At 36.9% G+C, this 17,001-nt stretch overlaps 1 protein-coding gene and 1 pseudogene across 2 annotated transcripts in view; both read left to right on the forward strand.

Annotated features, from left to right (window-relative positions):
• The window catches only part of Chic1 (cysteine rich hydrophobic domain 1), a 91,761-nt gene extending 85,402 nt beyond the window's left edge, over positions 1–6,359 (forward strand). The window contains exons 4-6 of the mRNA XM_004648232.2: positions 890–946; positions 1,378–1,437; positions 5,388–6,359. Of these exons, the coding sequence (XP_004648289.1) occupies positions 890–946; positions 1,378–1,437; positions 5,388–5,438 (168 nt within the window). The 3' untranslated portion in view covers positions 5,439–6,359. The remainder of the gene's footprint in view (positions 1–889; positions 947–1,377; positions 1,438–5,387) is intronic.
• Positions 6,360–13,616: 7,257 nt separating this feature from the next.
• On the forward strand, positions 13,617–16,810 carry LOC101585841 (annotated as a pseudogene). The gene is made up of 2 exons (XR_192938.1): positions 13,617–13,744; positions 15,160–16,810. The product of XR_192938.1 is annotated as a putative oxidoreductase GLYR1 pseudogene (transcript).
• The last annotated feature ends 191 nt before the right edge of the window (positions 16,811–17,001 follow it).

Consider the following 17,001-nt stretch of genomic DNA (forward strand, 5'->3'; position numbering starts at 1 on the left):
ATTCAGACAGATAGTGAGGTTATGCTCAACTGCCTATGTTGTATGGTAGTAATAATAAGCTTCTCTTCTGGAGGGTTAAAAACCTAAGTTTGCAGACCAAAAATTAGAGAAAAAGAAAGGCTGCAAGGACATCCAATATTTTGGCCCTAGCCTTTCAAGGTCAGCAGGACATAGGAGAACCTGTACTGTAACACCATGTAACTCAGTTGTGTCCCAAATTTTCTGATGAAGGAGATTATGGAGCCACAGAGGAATGTGATTGATGATGTAGAATGTGCGTAAGGAGAGTCACATGGAGAGAAAACATTCTCTCAGGCTTTCACAGAGAACAAATTGGTCAAGCAATGGCCATGACTCATCCACATGGTTGACACTCACAAAGGATCTGCAAACTGCGGTACAGGGTTACAGGATAAATCCTGAGGGGATTTGACTGTCCTTGTCAGATACAAAAGTTACATTTATTCTTATATAGGTCTTGCTTTATCTTGGTCTTAACCATCCAGCAGAAAAGTGTAAAAACAAAGTATGAAAAGTAAAGCCATATTAGTGTACTGAGTTGTAAAAGTCTCAAGTCAACAACTTCTGACATTGCCAGTCCTATGGATAACCCACTGCTATTATGGACTACTGGACTATATTGGAATATTTTGCTGAATTCACACACCTACAGTATTTAAATGGCAATGGAGTACCCTTCTCTGACAAAATTAAACAAAGAAATCTTGTACTATGAATAACCACTAAGAAGACAACAATACGCAATGTATTAATTATTGAAACTGTCCTACTAATCGTTTTTGAAACTGTCTCATTGTTGTTTCTGAATAAAATTATTAAAACAGTTCTTCAGTTCATCTTGTAACAATGTCTTGATCCTTTTTCTTAGACCAGAAGATCAATTCAGAAGTTACTAGAATGGGAAAATAACAGATTATATCACAAGGTAAGAAATCGTAACCAAAGCCAGGCATGGTGATCCAAAACTGTAATCCCAGCACTCTGGAGACTGAGGCAGGAAGATTGCTACCAGTTTAATATGAGCTAATTTATGTAGTAAGTTCAAGGCCAGGCTGAACTATATAGTGAGAACCTGTCTGAACTCCCACAAAGAAAGAAATTGTAAGGAAATGAATGCTCTACTCGGAAATTCACATTATCAATGGAAATGAAATAAGTCCTAGATGAGAGTCTTTCAGGCCGTGAAAGAATGGATCAGAGCACCAATATTCAGTTTTTAGTATACATTGTTTACCAGGTATTTTTAAGTGCTATGTTGCATGTCATATACCTGGGTTGCTTTCAATGACCTATTCAAATATATAGGTTATAATGTAAGTTCATACAAAAATTCTTAACAAAACTGTGCTTTCTTAGCTTGCTTTGCACTGGAAGTTGACTAAAAGGAAATGTGAAACTAGCAATATGATGGAGTATGTAAGTATGAAGTTGTTTTAATTATTATTATTTTTTTATTTCATCCTAAATGTAATATTTTACTATTTATCATTTGTCATCTTTTCTTCTTGCTATTTTTCTCAATCTGAATTTGTGTTTGGAATGCAGAGGTTTTCCTTCATCTTTAAATTTGTAGCCAACTTGAAATAGCCTGAAAGCTAACAATTACTTAGATCTTAGAAAGTCTCTAATAGTGTGCTTAGATGAAAATGTTGTATAACCTCAATGTTCTTTCTTTTTTTTTTCTTTTCCATCTGGGAGTATATTTTATGGAAAATTTATGAAAGAATATTGACATCAAAATTTTCATTACATGATGATTGTCCAAAATAGGTTTAAATATATATTTTCCCCACAGTGAATTCATGTATTTGATAAAAAGATCATTGAATATTTTGCCCACACTGCTTATGTACAAAGATTTCCAAATCAATGTGAGATCTATGCACATGAGGACTCATTACAATTTTTTTCCCTTGTATTTTACTTGTGTAGGGTTACTTACCTGTGTGAGTTCATGTCTTTGACGATATTTGTTTACACTAAACCTTCCAACATTTCACACAAAAGCTTTCTCCCCAGTGTGAGTTCTTTCATGTCTTTGGTAACATTTGTGTGTACTGAATCCCTTCTCACACTGCTTGTACACATAATGTGGTTTCTCCGCAGCATGATCTCTTTCCTATGTTTGACAACAATTGTGTGTAGCAAATCCTTTCTCATATTGCCTACATATATAGGGTTTCTCCCCAGTGTGACATATTTCATGAATTAGACAGGTACTCTGTTGGCTGAATACATTTCCACACTGCTTACGTGCATAGTGTATCTCCCAACTGTGAGCTTTTTCATGAATTTTAAATTTACTCTGTTGGCAGAATGCCTTCTTACACTGTTTATATGGATTGGGTTTCTCCCCAATGTGGCTTCTTTGTTACATTTTATTATTTTTTAACACATATTTTTAATTATTTATTTAGTTTTTGGCGGAACCAGGGATTGAACTCAGTCCCTTGCACTTGCCAGGCAAGTGCTTATTCTATTGAACCATCTCTCTGGCCCTATTTTATAATAACTCAGCATAATATATGCTTTCCCACATTGTTTACACATATATGGTTTCTCACTGGTGTGAATAATTTCTTGTATTTTACAATTACTCAGTGCAGTGAATGCTTACCCACATTACTTGCATGCATAGGGTTGCTCCCCAGTGTGGCTTCTTTCATTTTTAAAATAATAACACAGTCAGTGAATGCTTTTTCACATTTCTCACATACATAGGGTTTCTCTCCAGTGTAACTTCTTTCATTTATTTTATAAACACTCTTGGCAATGAATGCTTCCCCACATTGCGTACATGCATTGGGTTTCTAATCAATGTGAATTATTTCATGTATTTTATAATTGCTCAGTATATATGAATACTTTTCCACATTTCTCACATACATATGGTTTCTCTCCAGTGTCCCTTCTTTTATGTATTTTGCAATAACTTGAAATAGTGAATGCTTTCCAACACTGCTTGCAGGTCTGGGCTTTCTTACCCATGTAGAGATGTTCATGTCTACAAAGTCCAGACTTATTAGCAATTACTTTTTCACACTGATTAAGTGCATAAGGTTTTCCCTAGTGTGACTTCTTTAGTGTATTTTACAAGAACTTTGAGTAGACAATGCCACGTTGCTTGCATATATAGGTTTTCTCACCTATGTGGGTTCATTTATGTCTACAAAGTGCAGATTGAGAAGCAAACACTTTTCCACATTGATTATATGCATTTGGTTTTCCCCAGTGTGAACTTTTTCCTCCTGCATCTTCTGATACATGTATGTACTGAATGCTTTTGCACATTTCTCACATGCATAGGGTTTCTCACCGATGTGAATTCTTTTATGTATTTTTCAATAACTCAGTGTAGTGAATGCTTTCCCACTTTGTTTACATATATATACTTTTTAACCTCTGTGGGTTTGTTTACATCTAAGAAATGCAGAGTTATTTGAAAATTCTTTTCCACACTGCTTACATTAATAGGGTTTCTTTCCAGTGTGAATTCTTTCATGGATTTTAATACCACTAGGAGTGCTGGAGCCTTTTACTTTTTGCTTGCATACAAAAGTCTCCCCTCCAGGCTGAATTTTTTCCCTTAGGTTATAGTAGGTTTTCTTACATTGCTTACATTGATGGGGTTTCTCTCCAGGCTTTGTCTTTCCATGCCTCTGAAAGGATTGGAAATCACTGCAGCTTTTTATTATTTTTATTTTATGTATTTGATTGTTGCAGGGTCTCACTATGCAGCTCGGACTCGTGGTGATCCTCCTGCTTTCAGCCTCCCCTGTGCTGGGATTATAGGCATGTGCCCGTATGCCCCCAGACTCTGGCCAGTTCAGCCCACCCTGGGGTCTGGCCTGGCACAGCATGTGGTGCCAGGGATCCAACCATGGTCCCAGTGCTTGCCTAAGCTTGTCTAAGCAGGCACTTTAGTCCACTGAGCTAACTCGCTGGCCCTCACTGCAGGTTTTTCCAGGTTCATTACAGTTACTTAGCCTCTCATCAAATCCCACATACTCATGTCCTCACAGTCCAGTGTGAGGTAATGCGGACATGTTTAATGATAAATGTCCAGTCAGGGTCTTTTTACAATTTTAGCTCGCTGTAGAGCAGCCTGTTGCATCTCCATATCTCATTTGAAGCCCAAAGGAATATTTTTTCATGTTGATCCCAAACTTCATTTTGATTTTTTTTCCTATCTTTTCATTTCTTAAATTTTTCAGTCAATTTTTGTATTATTCTTCAATTTGCTGGTTGTTCCAAATCTTTCGTATAGCAGTCAGATTCATAAATGTTTCCCACATCACATCCCTGTAGAGCTTCTTTTGAAATGGATTCGACACAGCCCACTTCAAGGTGAAGTTCACATGTACATCTTCCAGGCTTGCCGTCCCTGTTGCATGGGTTGATGGTCTCCTAGGATCCTTCCAATGCAGCTCGCAGCCTGTAGAAATTAGAGACAAAAGTGGTCTCGTCCTCAGGATTCTTTTAACACAGACACAAACCATGTTATTGTGGTGAGAAGAGATGCTGTTAAAATATTTTTAAATGTTGTCAAAACTTGCATAAGATAGAAATTGAGTTATGCATTCTGGATTTACACTTCTGGCTTTTCTTCTTGGCTGACATTTACCTTTTTAATGGAGAAACTAAGTTTAATATAGGTTCAGTTTTTTTTCCTGAAAGCTATAAATCTGAGTCATAAAACATAAGTTCCACATGTAGCCAATATGATCAACTCAGCATCGTTAACATTCAAGAGAATTTAAAATTTATCCAAACTTCAAACTGCTATGTGGTACAGTATATATTTAATGTTAAAGATACCATTTAAACCAGGATTATTATAGAATCTGTTACCACTTTGAATAGTTTTGAGGAAAATGTGCAAATGGCTATGGATGTAAAATCTATTAAATACAAAACCTTCAAACATATATTAGATTTTTATTTCCAAACCTTTCTATAAAATGTTTTGGCCAGTCCAGTTGGACATTCTTACTTCTCACAAACAACTTGTGAAAGTTGTCCTTAATTAATATCAGCTGCCTTAATAGAAAAATACATAACCATTTCTTTGTATTCCCTCTGACATAGTGTTAATCCCTTCTAGTTTGCTAAAAATGATGGCAGGAAAGACATGATAATAGCATAATTTAATATGATTTGTTGGCTTGACATAGTTTTAGCTACCAGTTTATTTTTTAACTTGCCAGTCTAATTACAACTTGTGTAAGTGATATATGAGACTGTGGGCATACATTTCACTTATGTTGTATAGTGCAAGATCAGAATACAGTCCCATAGGAAGATGACTAGACTTCTGGGTTATGCATGCTATATTAAATGAAAAATATTTTGTTTTTATTTTACAGGTAATAATAATAGAAGTCTTACCAAAATATCCCATATTCCGACCTGACTGAGAAGTTTTATTCAGTCACTTCTATGTTACCTGTCATTTCCTACCCTTAGTGCCTTGTAGATGAGTTTTGGAATGAAGATGGTCTTCTTTGCTGTATTCAACTTATTCTTTATAATGGTAGAATATTCTCCTCACTCTTCTATTTGTGTTTGTATAAGAAGAAAATTTGCACATCTTTTTTTGTTGTTGTTCAATTAAGCTTGTGTTTTGCACTCTAAAATTTTTAAATACACATATACATATATATATATATATATATATATATATATATAGTTGCCACTAAAAATAAAGCATCAGTATTGGTGTTTAAAAATGAAAACCTTGTTCTGAGCATGCTGCCTTATAATTTTCATACTCAGTGTTTCTAAATATGCATCATTTTTCTAGGCTACTTAATGCTCTGTAATCCCTTACTGAACACTTAAATACGCTTTTGGTAGCTTTTAGAAATGGTTTTACTCTGCTTTTAAAGGACATGCAATTAATAGTTCTGGTTCTGTCCTGCACTTTGCTAAATTCTTTATGTTAGTGGATAAAATATTTAAACTTCTAAAGACTTGTAAATATTGTCTCTGCGTAATGTAAAATGTGGTATGCCATGGTTTACAGAATGTAATATTACTCTTACTATATTGCCAACAATTCTGCATAGATTTTTAATATGAATGAAAAATGAAATTTGCAAGCACCCTTTTGAATGTAGAGACCGTTAACATACAGTATTCTGGCAAAGCCATGAGTTTGTTAAAATTTCAGGTGTAGGGCTGGGCTGACTTTTGTGTAACAAGCAGATTCAAATTGAAATAATTATCTCAGCTATTGTGCATTGTACCTGAAATGAAGAACCTTGTTTTCCCCCTTTTATTCCATAGTTCCCAGTTTGACTTCTGCTCCATAAAAATAACTGATTTTACATGTGATACTTTTTTTTTTTTTTTTTTGCGGTACTGGGGATTGAACTCAGGACTTTTGTGCTTGCCAGACAAGCGCTTATTCTACTGAGCTATCTCCCCAGCCCGTACATATGATACATTTTATAGCCTCCATATTCATTTCCTTTTTTCCCTTATTTACACTTCCTTTGAAAATGCTCAGAAATACGATTTTTAAGAAATATTTTGAGCTGGGGATATAGCTCAGTGGCACAAGCACTTGCCTGCCAAGTGCAAGGTCCTGAGTTTGATTCCCAGTACAAAAAAAAAAAAAAGAAAAGAAAAAAATATTTTGAAGTTTCACGTATCTTGAGAAGTATCTAGACCCCCATGAAAGCCACTGATGACCCTTTCCTGGAGTTCAACTATTGTTTTGGGAAACATCTAATTGAAAAACTATGCCTAAAGAATGTATTGTGGCTGACACATAGTTGAGGAAATATTCTCAATGTTTTTGAGGATCTTTTATTAAAAATCTTGGACATTATTGAAGAAAGACAAGTGTTTAGACAAAAATATTTTAGTTTACAATTTTAACTCACATGTAGCCATTTGATTGGTATGTGCATATTTCTCTATTTTCAGTTAGGATGGAGACTACCACTCCAGTTTTACTAGAATGTGAAATTTTAGCATAACAAAAGCTTCATGTCATATTAATTAACTGCAAATGTATGTGTGTGTGTTATATATCATTTGTAATGCTAAAAGTAAAAGTGTCTGGGATTGAATAATATTCTCTTTAGCATCCTACTCTTACTGCTTTTAGTAAGCTTTTTACGTAAGTATTCATCCCAGTGAAGAGAACAATCATTTATTCACACAAGATCAAGCCTTTTATGCTACTTTTAATTTTTATGCCTAATTTTAAATCCAGAATCTTTGACCAGTATAAATGGAGAGGGAAAAGAGACACTTATTTGATATACGATTATAATTGTTTGCACAAATGCTTTCCCACCTCCCTCTGTGGAGCCCCCATCCACATGCCACCCAGCAACCCCATATCAACTTTTAATGTATTGTGTATGCCTGCAAATTTCTATTTGCCTCTGTAAAATTGAAGGTGTATTTTTATAGATGAGGTGGAAATCTTTGAAAATGCATATCCAATGTTTTGTCTTACTAAGGTCAAGGAAAACTTGTATGTGTGGTTTATGTTCCAGCTAATGCCATAAGATTTATGCTTTAGACTGTGAAATTTTAATACCAAAAATGATTTCCAGCATAATACACCATTTTGAATAGTTGTCGATAGAATAAATTGCTTTACAGTAGCAATCTTTAAACTCCTACTTTTTTTTCTGTAACCTTGGAATTTGACTTTTTTTCTGTAACCTTGGAATTTGACCATTAGGTGATCATAACTTTTTCTGCCATGTATGTATAAACTTCACTTGGTTTTCCTCAAAGAACAGCAGGAAGTAGTCAATTATTTTCAAGAAACAATACTAAGACAGGAACAGAATCTGTTGGAGGGGACAGAGTATAGTGTAAAAATCATTGTCATAAAAATCATTTGCTGGCATGTATAATTTTTCTCTGCAGTGAATGCTCTACCTCTGAGCCACCTCCCCAGCATGCACTTGTTTGGTTTGGAGACAGCATCTCACTAAGTTACCCAGCTGACCTAGAAGTTGTGCTTCTCCTGCCGAAGCCTCCCAGTTTTATTCACTCTTAAATTGATTATTTTATTGTTCATTATGATGGTTGGCTAATCTTAGTTACCTAGACTACTTAGAAAACACCAGTTTTCTTTCTTTTTTTCTTCTGTAACTGCTGCTTCAAACTGCTTTCCATTAGGAGAGGCTGATTGGCAGTTTGCTAGTTTGGAGTGTTTGTGAGGGGATTATTTTTTTTTTCAATGAAATTGGTAGCAGTGAATGTTGGAATGACATTCCTTGCCCATCAAGTCTTTTTGTTTTATCCTCAGGATGAAACATACTTGTATTTTCCACTGAGTTACTATCTTGTGAGTTGTTCTTAGGTTGGAAAAAAATTTTTTTTGAATTTGTTTGTTACATAATACTGCTTTGTAAAATCTGCAACATGCATTTGCCAAAGCATATAAATTTCATTAGTCTTTGAGGTTCCAAGGTAAGAGTTATCCTTAAAAATTAACGTTTGAATGCCTCTCATTTGACCCACGATTCCAGCTTAATAAATTGATTAAAGTGATCATTTTCAAGCTCATCCAAAAGGCCAGTTCCATTCATATTATTAATAACAAATATGGGAAAGTGTCATTTACAGATTAGTTGAATCCTGAGGCATGTCCTTTATTCTTTGTACCCTCCTACCTCCATGGTAACTCAGAAAACAGACATTTGAAGTAGATGGAGAAGTGCCTTGTCTTTTTTGAACAAAGATAGCATACTATGTGGAAGGAAGCAGAATGAATGAATTGGTAGATTACTAGAATAGAAATCATACTCTTCGGCTAGATGTAAAAATGCTTTACCAGTGTATCATTTTGTTGATTATGCAAAACTTGTTTCCTTGTTTTCCTCTAATCATGTGATATACTAATGACGATTACCAAACAGCACTATTAGTCACTTAGAAGCTAGGATAATTTTAATGCTAGCAATCATACTTTAACATGGTTCTAGAACAGTGGTCTTTGATTGAAGCCCTACCAAAACCCACTTAAGTAATGTCTATACCATTCATGTTAGTATGACCAATAAACAGTGATGTCTAAGAAATTAAACTTAATATTTATCAATCTATTTTAATGAATTTTTGTTTTTTTGATAATTTGAGTGAAGTTTGATAACATTTGTAAGCCTTAAATAGGGATCTTTTAAGAGTATGAGAACTTTAAAAATCATTAAGGTTTTTATTTTCTTTATAAATACCTGCAACTTAAAAAAATTAAACTTTACTACTTCAACATAAAGCCCCCAAATGGTATTTCATTAGACTATACTATATTGATGTAGGTAGATACAAAGGATACCGAAGTGATAGTTGTCCAGTGATTAATTGGGGCACTTTCACATGGTGAAAATATTGTTTACCAATTTGATTATAAATATTCCATTAAAATTAGGTCATCTTCCGGGTGTGGTGGTGCATGCCTGTAATCCCAGTGCTGGGGAGGCTGAAAACAAGAGGATCACTATGAGTCCATGCTGCGTAATGAGACCCTGTACCAAATACATAAAAAAATAAAAATAAAGAATAAAATAAAATTAGGTTATCGTATATCTATAAAAGTCTGCCCTTACAAAAACTCTGCTTTGCAACATTTGCCAAATTCTATTTCCCTTAAGTGGTGAACTTTAGGAAAATTTTTCATAGAAAAGGAATGGGTTTTATTAATAATTGTACATTTGATATGTAAGCTAAAACATAGATGATAGATGGACAGAGATATAAATATATCCTGATTATAAGCCAACCTTTTCATTTTAATGATGGCAACCTGAGAATATATTCCATTTTCCATGGGCTTTGTCAGACTTGCTAGAGGAAGAAATGGTCTAATGTTCTGGGCCCTATAAAAGTCAGCTAAATTGTATATCAGCTTCTTGATCTGTAAAATTACAGGGTTGAACCTAGAGTTAAACAGAAAATTAGAGATTATGCAACACTTCGTAATGCTACAAATTCTTAGCAAATTTTTCTTTTACAGATTGCTAGAATGGTTTTTCTCAGATCTACTACCCTTGTGGGAAACTCTCACAGTGCCTTGCACACAGTGACAGTTCAGTTAGCTGGATGGCTGTTAGTTCAAGTGTATTATTGTTACTCAGACTTAATCTGATGCCTGCTAGACCTTAGTCCTTCCATGTTGGTAAAAGTGAATGTAATTCCCCAGGCACTGAGGATTGAGATATCTGCTTTACCTATGTGGAATCTGCCTATGCAGTTGATATCAGGCAAGAATTACAGCTTTCACAATGGATATTTTTGTGGGGAATTTCATATCCAACTCAATATCTGCTTTAGCGTTTCATCAGGTCCCATGCCCTCAAATATCTGTTGGAACAAACTGATGTTTAGGTGGAATGGAAAATAATGTGAAATTCAAACCCAAGTCAATTTTAGTTTAATTTTTAGCTTAGCTGCCTAATTCCTCTGTACCTCATGTCCCCATTGCTGAAGTGGAGACAATAATCTGTACCTACCTCACGGGGGAATTGAGGATTTTTTTCATATATCAGTGTATTCTGAAGTTGATTGAATGATATACTAGGTGTCATAATTAGGTAATTTCTAAATAGATTCATTTAAATATGTGTTTGTTTTCTTTCTCAGTAAGGTCCTACAGAATGAGTGTTGTGGTTGATCTGTTTTTTCCATAATAAATTTTGTTATTAATCTCTAATTTGTTAATCATGACTAATTGTATTATGTTAATACTAGATTAGGGAGGAAAAGCAGGTGGAGTAAACCAATGGTTCCCAGTTTGGGGCAGATGGAGACAAAAGTGGATGATATCTTTCATCCTTTAGAATTATTTCAAAAAATATACTGGAAATCATACACTAACCCATAATACTTCTGCTATACAAGCCAATTGAGAAATGGAATTTCAGACATTTTGCTTAGATTCTTTCAATTCTGTCTATAAACACTGTTTAATCATGCTGATCAGAAGCTGTGAATAGCGGTATTTCCATTAATAAAGAAAAGCCTAGTCTTACATGCAATTTGTTAAGTACTTCAAAACATGGAAAAGGAATCATGAAGAGATTAACATGATGAAAATGTTGGGAGCCACTTTTATAAAGGAACTGAGATTACTTGACTCTCCACAGATTGCTTACCTAGTCTCTAAATAAGTGTGTGTGTGTGTGTGTGTGTGTGTGTTTGATGGATTGGTCTATGTAACTTCAGGTTCGAATTAATTTTCAATTTTCTTTTTCAGGACAGTATAACTGAGCTAATTCCCTGAGGTGTGTTCAAGTAATTCATATATATATATATATATATATATATATATATAATTGCAAATGTGGGAAGTGATGTGTCATGTTTTAGCATTGGATTATATATCCATCTCTGAGTCTCAAAAGTAGTTCTGTGTATAAAGTCGATATGAATCAGGGCAATGATTTCTCAAATATTCTTTTTATTTCTGTTTATATTATTTAAACTTTTGTCTTGGCTTAATTTTCTGTTTTTCTAGTAAGCAAACAGTGTGAAGTTGTTTTAATGCCTGGACTTTGGAACAAGTTATAAATGTTTAAAATTGTATAATCTACAAGCTAATTTGCTATCCTTAGACTAATCACAATCAAATATGAGTATCAGCAGCAAGAACAGAACATCCAGATAGCCAAAGTGGGCATTGATTAAAACATCTGGCCGAAAAGCCTACAGTTTCTACTTATTGGCAGAGGATTCCCATTGGGACAGCTTTATGAGAAGAGAATAATAGTGGATGAGTCCATTCAATCAAAGAACTTTGATGCTTCTTGTAGTATTATGTAGCCTGTGGAATCAATTCGTGTTTCTCCTTTCAGTCCAGGGTTGACTTCTCTGGAAGAACTCAACCTATATACAGCTGTGCCAAAATAAAGAACACCTGCCTCTCTAAAACTTTCACTGCTGCTTCTGTCTTTGTTCACTTGTCAAATTAAACTTTATTCTCAGGATGCAAAATGAAAATAAACTGCAAATCTATATAATGTAATGAATTGTGTGTGTTTAGGATCACATCTTCCTTTCTTTGTGGCTTCATCACTGTAAGGTAATTATTTAAAGGTTCTTTTAAAAGTTGTAATTTGCATATTTCCCTTCCCATATTGGCTGTGTTATGTCTGATCCCACATGCAATTTATCACATATATTGGCTTTGGGGCCCTTTTTGTGTCTAGTGTTTGGCTTTTGTCTACATAGAAAGTTATTTCAAAGTAACTCTTCACTCTGCATGCCTACTTGTGAAGTATAAAATTAAAATATAAAGACCCCATCCCAGTCATGAGATGACAGTGGTGTGATAAAGTGGTAACTTTTTTTTGTTACTGGGGATCAAACTCAGGACCTTGAGCCTGCCAGGCAGGCACTTATGCCACTGAGCTATATCTCTGGCCCTGACAGTGGTGAGATAAGGTAACTTCAGTTTTTTTGGATATATCTGAAAATTTATGAGGAGTAAAGGACTTGTCCTATAAATTTTTAAAGCATATTACAAAGCTAAAAGCATCAAAACATTGCACTTTTATGCAAAAAGTCCAGTAAAATAATTGAACAGAACTTGAAGTTATTTGATAATGCACTAAAATATGACAATTTAGCATATTATAAAGCACAGATGATCAAACAAGAATTCAGTAAACCCTATTTTCCAGATAGTGGGTCAAAACCATTCATTAATTTTAAAAGCAATTTGTGGCCACATTCAGACTTTTTAATTGAAATAGAGGGGAAGGGAAAGGAAAGAAAAGAGAAGTTTTCGCTTGTTTGAAAAGGAAACCATGATTCAGCTGTTCCTATCAATCTTTATAATGGTGAGTTTTATAATCTCTGTGTGCCAGGTAAGCAGAGAGATCTGTGGACAGTCATATTTTCATTTGAATACAGTTTAGTGGAAGAGAAAAAAAATTGGAATTAAAACTTTACCTTTGCACACCAGGAAAATGACTGAGGAAACCCTTATCTCTAAATTCACTGATCATGGAAGCTGTAGTTAATTTTAATTTTCACATTTCCCACTTGTCTACATGTTTTAAGTAAGTATTTCTTCTAGACCACAAAGAGGCAGTTTCATGTGCTTTAAAACAAAATAAACTTCCCATCCTCACCCTCTGATCTTGCTTCAGTACCTGTTCTCCAAAGATTTCCCTAAGGCAGGATATTAGGATGGCTAGAGATGAATACATTAGCTGTCTCATAGGAAACTTCTAGATGTATACCTGAATACTCAGGTCCTCCAAAATGGAATAACCAAAGCTAGATATGGGGAGGAAGATAGGAGAAACTCCAGATTTGAATCCACTGTCAGGGAAATTTATAATCCTGGGTCTGACATATAGATCATCTTGTTAGAGGATCTAGTTCCTTTGGAGGGAGCCATCAAGGAAGGGCCCAGACTGTTCCTACCCTTTTTACCCTCCCCACTGGCAGGGAAGGCTAGAGCATCAGATACAAGTGGACAAGAAGTGTTTTGAGAGGCTCCTAGTGGGCCCTTAGCTAAGAGCAGGTGCATTAGCCCTGATTAGGGACCCTGATATGAGTGGTGAGAAAACTAGTTCAGGGCTATGTAAGCACGAGTATCTGTGCATAAGGAGAACATGGGGAGGAGACCAAACATCCCAGAACAGGAATCTGCCCGTACTTCCACCATTTGTACCCATGGGACATCCTGCTCACTGCTCACTGTAGACATTAGGCAGAGTGTGTTCAGTGAGGTTGGCAGAAGGTTTGTGAGGAGGAATATAAAAACAGCAGCAGGATTTGCTTTTCAGGGAAAGGATTGGAATGGAGGAGGGCCTGGACAGAAATCAGTGAACATCAGTTACTAAACATCATCACATTGCACCTTGTCCTCCAATTATTTGAACGGGGCTGACCTTAAGATGCAGGCAAAGGGCCACAGGTGGCCACGTGTGGTGCTTGCAGCATAGAAGAGGGCTTAGAGGAGAACCCAGATCTACTAATCTCACACTGGCAGACATTTGAACAGGTCATGGGGAAGACCAACTTGGCGGCCTGCAATAGCAAGCAGGGCACTGAGGAATAGAAAAGTTGAGGAAAAGAGGTAACTTGTGGGCACAGCAGCTCTCCAACAAGACTAGAAACAGGAGAGAACCAGGCTAAGGGTCATTTGGGCCTTTCCTGCAGATTATAGCTTACCTATGCACATGGGAAAGAACTCACTATTTGAGCCCAGACTGCAGCACTTTAATACAACACTTCAATACTATGATTTTTGTAATCACATTTTTTGGTGGTTTTTTTCTCTTCTTTTTTTCTCTCTTCCTCTTTCATACCTTAATCTTCCCTCTTTCTATTATCTTTACATCTACCACATATAGAGGGAGTGTCTGTATAAATGCAGAGGAGAAAATCCAGTGCTTTAATTAGCTTTCAGAGGCAATTCAGTGTAACCATCCCCAAAATTGTGCATAGAGGATCCAAATTCAAGCTAACTTTCAACATAACAGGTTCCAACATTGTTACAACTTGCCTTAGTGTGCCCCTCTACTCTGACAAGTACTTTCTTAACCCCCCTGGAAACTAGCCCAATATCTAGCTATAAAAATAATTTCAAGAGAATCCAGTCTCTTCTCTGATTTTCACCTATTGATAGTTCTCAACTTACCTTTCTTTTTCCTTTTCTCTTCTGACCCACAGACCAGTCGAATGTCGCATAGCAGTCTATATAGAGCACTGGTAAAAGGGTGATACTGTCAACATCAATTGTAATGTACATGATTGATGGATGGTTAGATCTGCTAGTTTTGGTATAACATTGGAATTCTCTCCATGCAACACAGAGGCCAAGTCATCCTATTAAACTGACTTGGTTGCAGAGAGAGATAAATATAAAAAGCAGCGAAATACAAAGTCACATCACTGGAAAGGAGACACTAAAGAGATTTCTACATTAACCCTGACAAAGTCAACGTAATTTTCAACCAGTACTCAGTAACTCAGTATACACACACACACACACACACACACGCGTACACACACACACACACACACAGAGAAACATGAGAAAAAACAATAAAATGCCTTCAAAATCTAAATCTCCCAAAGTAGATCAATGAAGAAATAAAAAACTAAAGAGCTAAATTATGAAGTAAAAGAACAAACAAAAAACATCAACAGGTTGGGCGATAAGACGGTGGCTGTGAGTCTGTGGCTTGGCGACTTGGTGTGGGGGAAACTTGGCCGGTATCCTTGGCCAGGAAAGATTGTAAATCCACTCAAGAACTTGAAGAGATTACATGGAAAGCCATGCTTTTTTTGTGAAGTTTTTGGAATGGAAGATCATGTCTGGATTAAAGTAAAGCAACTAAAGCCATATCATGCTCATAAACATGAACTGATAAAAATCAATATGGTTAAACGATTCCAGCAAGCTGTGGAGGCTGTGGAAGAGTTATGAAGAGAGCCAAAGGAGAAGACCAGACATCATCCCACACTTCTGCTGATGACAAGAGTCGGCATAATTCCAGTGAGGAGAGAAGTAGGCCAAACTCAGGTGATGAGAAGTGCCAACAGCCTGTCTGAAGGGAAGGCGAAGGAGAACATGGGAGAAGGAAAGAAGAGTGTCTTGAGGCTCTGCAGAGAGAGGCTCCAAATCCCCTCTGAAAAGAGCCGAGGAGCAAAGTCCCTGGAAGCAGGTTTGGCCCCCAAAAGATAAGAAGGATCTTACTATCCCAGAGTCTAGTACTGTGAAGATGATGGCCAGACCTATGGCCACGTTTAAATGGCAGCCAACTGGAGTGAGTCTGTCAAAGATGCAGATCCTCACTTCCATCATTTCTTGCTGAGCCAAACAGAGAAGCCAGCTGTTTGTCACCAGGCAATCACAAAGAAGTTGAACATATGTGAAGGGGAAACTGGTTCCACCTCCATCCAGGCAGCAGACAGCACAGCTGTGAATGACAGCATCACACCCACAGACAAAAAAGAGGATTTTTGGGCCTCGGATTCATGGGAAGCGACATCATCTCTAACTTGCTAAGAATGGGTCACACAGTGAATGTCTGGAACAGGACTGCAGAGAAATTGATTTATTCATCCAGGATGGGGCCCACCTAGGAAGAATCCCTGTTGAAGTTATTTCAATTTGTGACATCACTTTCACCTGTGTGTTGGATCCAAAGGCAGCCAAAGATCTGGTGCTTGGCCCCAGTGGCATGCTGCAAGGGATCTGCTCTGGGAAGTGCTGTGTGGATATGTCAATGGTGGATGTGGACACAGTCACTGAGCTGGCCCAGGTGATTGTGTCTGGGCAGGGGGTGCTTTCTGGAGGCCCCAGTCTCAGGGAATCAGCAGTTGTTTAATGACGAGATGTTGGTGATCTGAGCAGCTGGAGACATGGGCCTATATTAAGACTCTAGCAGCTGCTTCCAGGCTATGAGGAAGATCTTTCTAGGTGAAGTTGGTAATGCAACCAAGATGATGCTGATTGTAAAGATGGTCCAAGGGAGCTTCATGGCCACCATTGCAGAGGGGCTGACCTGGCCCAGGTCACAGGCCAGTCACAGCAGACACTCTTAGACATAATCAGGGACAGTTTGCCAGCATCTTCCTGGACCAGAAGTGCCAAAATACTCTACAGGGGAACTTTAAGCCTGATTTCTACTTGAAGTACATTCAGAAGGATCTTCGCCTGGCCATTGCCCTGGGTGATGCTGTCAACCACCCAACACCTATGGCAGCTGCAGCCAATGAGGTATACAAAAGAGCCAAGACACTGGACCAGTCTGACAATGATATGTCTGCTGTGTACCGAGCCTACATACACTAAGCTGTAGATGTGCTGCCCCACCCTTCTGATCTTGTGCAACTCTTCCCAACATGAGGTTGGGAAGAGTCCTGGGATTTTAACACTGGACCAGTACACCTGTCTCCATTTCCTTTTATACAGACTTGAGACTTGCCATCAGCACAGCACACAGCAGTACCCTCCTCTCTGATGCCCTAGGAGGGAGGGATGTC

The sequence above is a fragment of the Octodon degus genome, unplaced genomic scaffold, assembly GCF_000260255.1.
Source record: "Octodon degus isolate 3935 unplaced genomic scaffold, OctDeg1.0 scaffold00372, whole genome shotgun sequence".
Taxonomy (NCBI): domain Eukaryota; kingdom Metazoa; phylum Chordata; class Mammalia; order Rodentia; family Octodontidae; genus Octodon; species Octodon degus.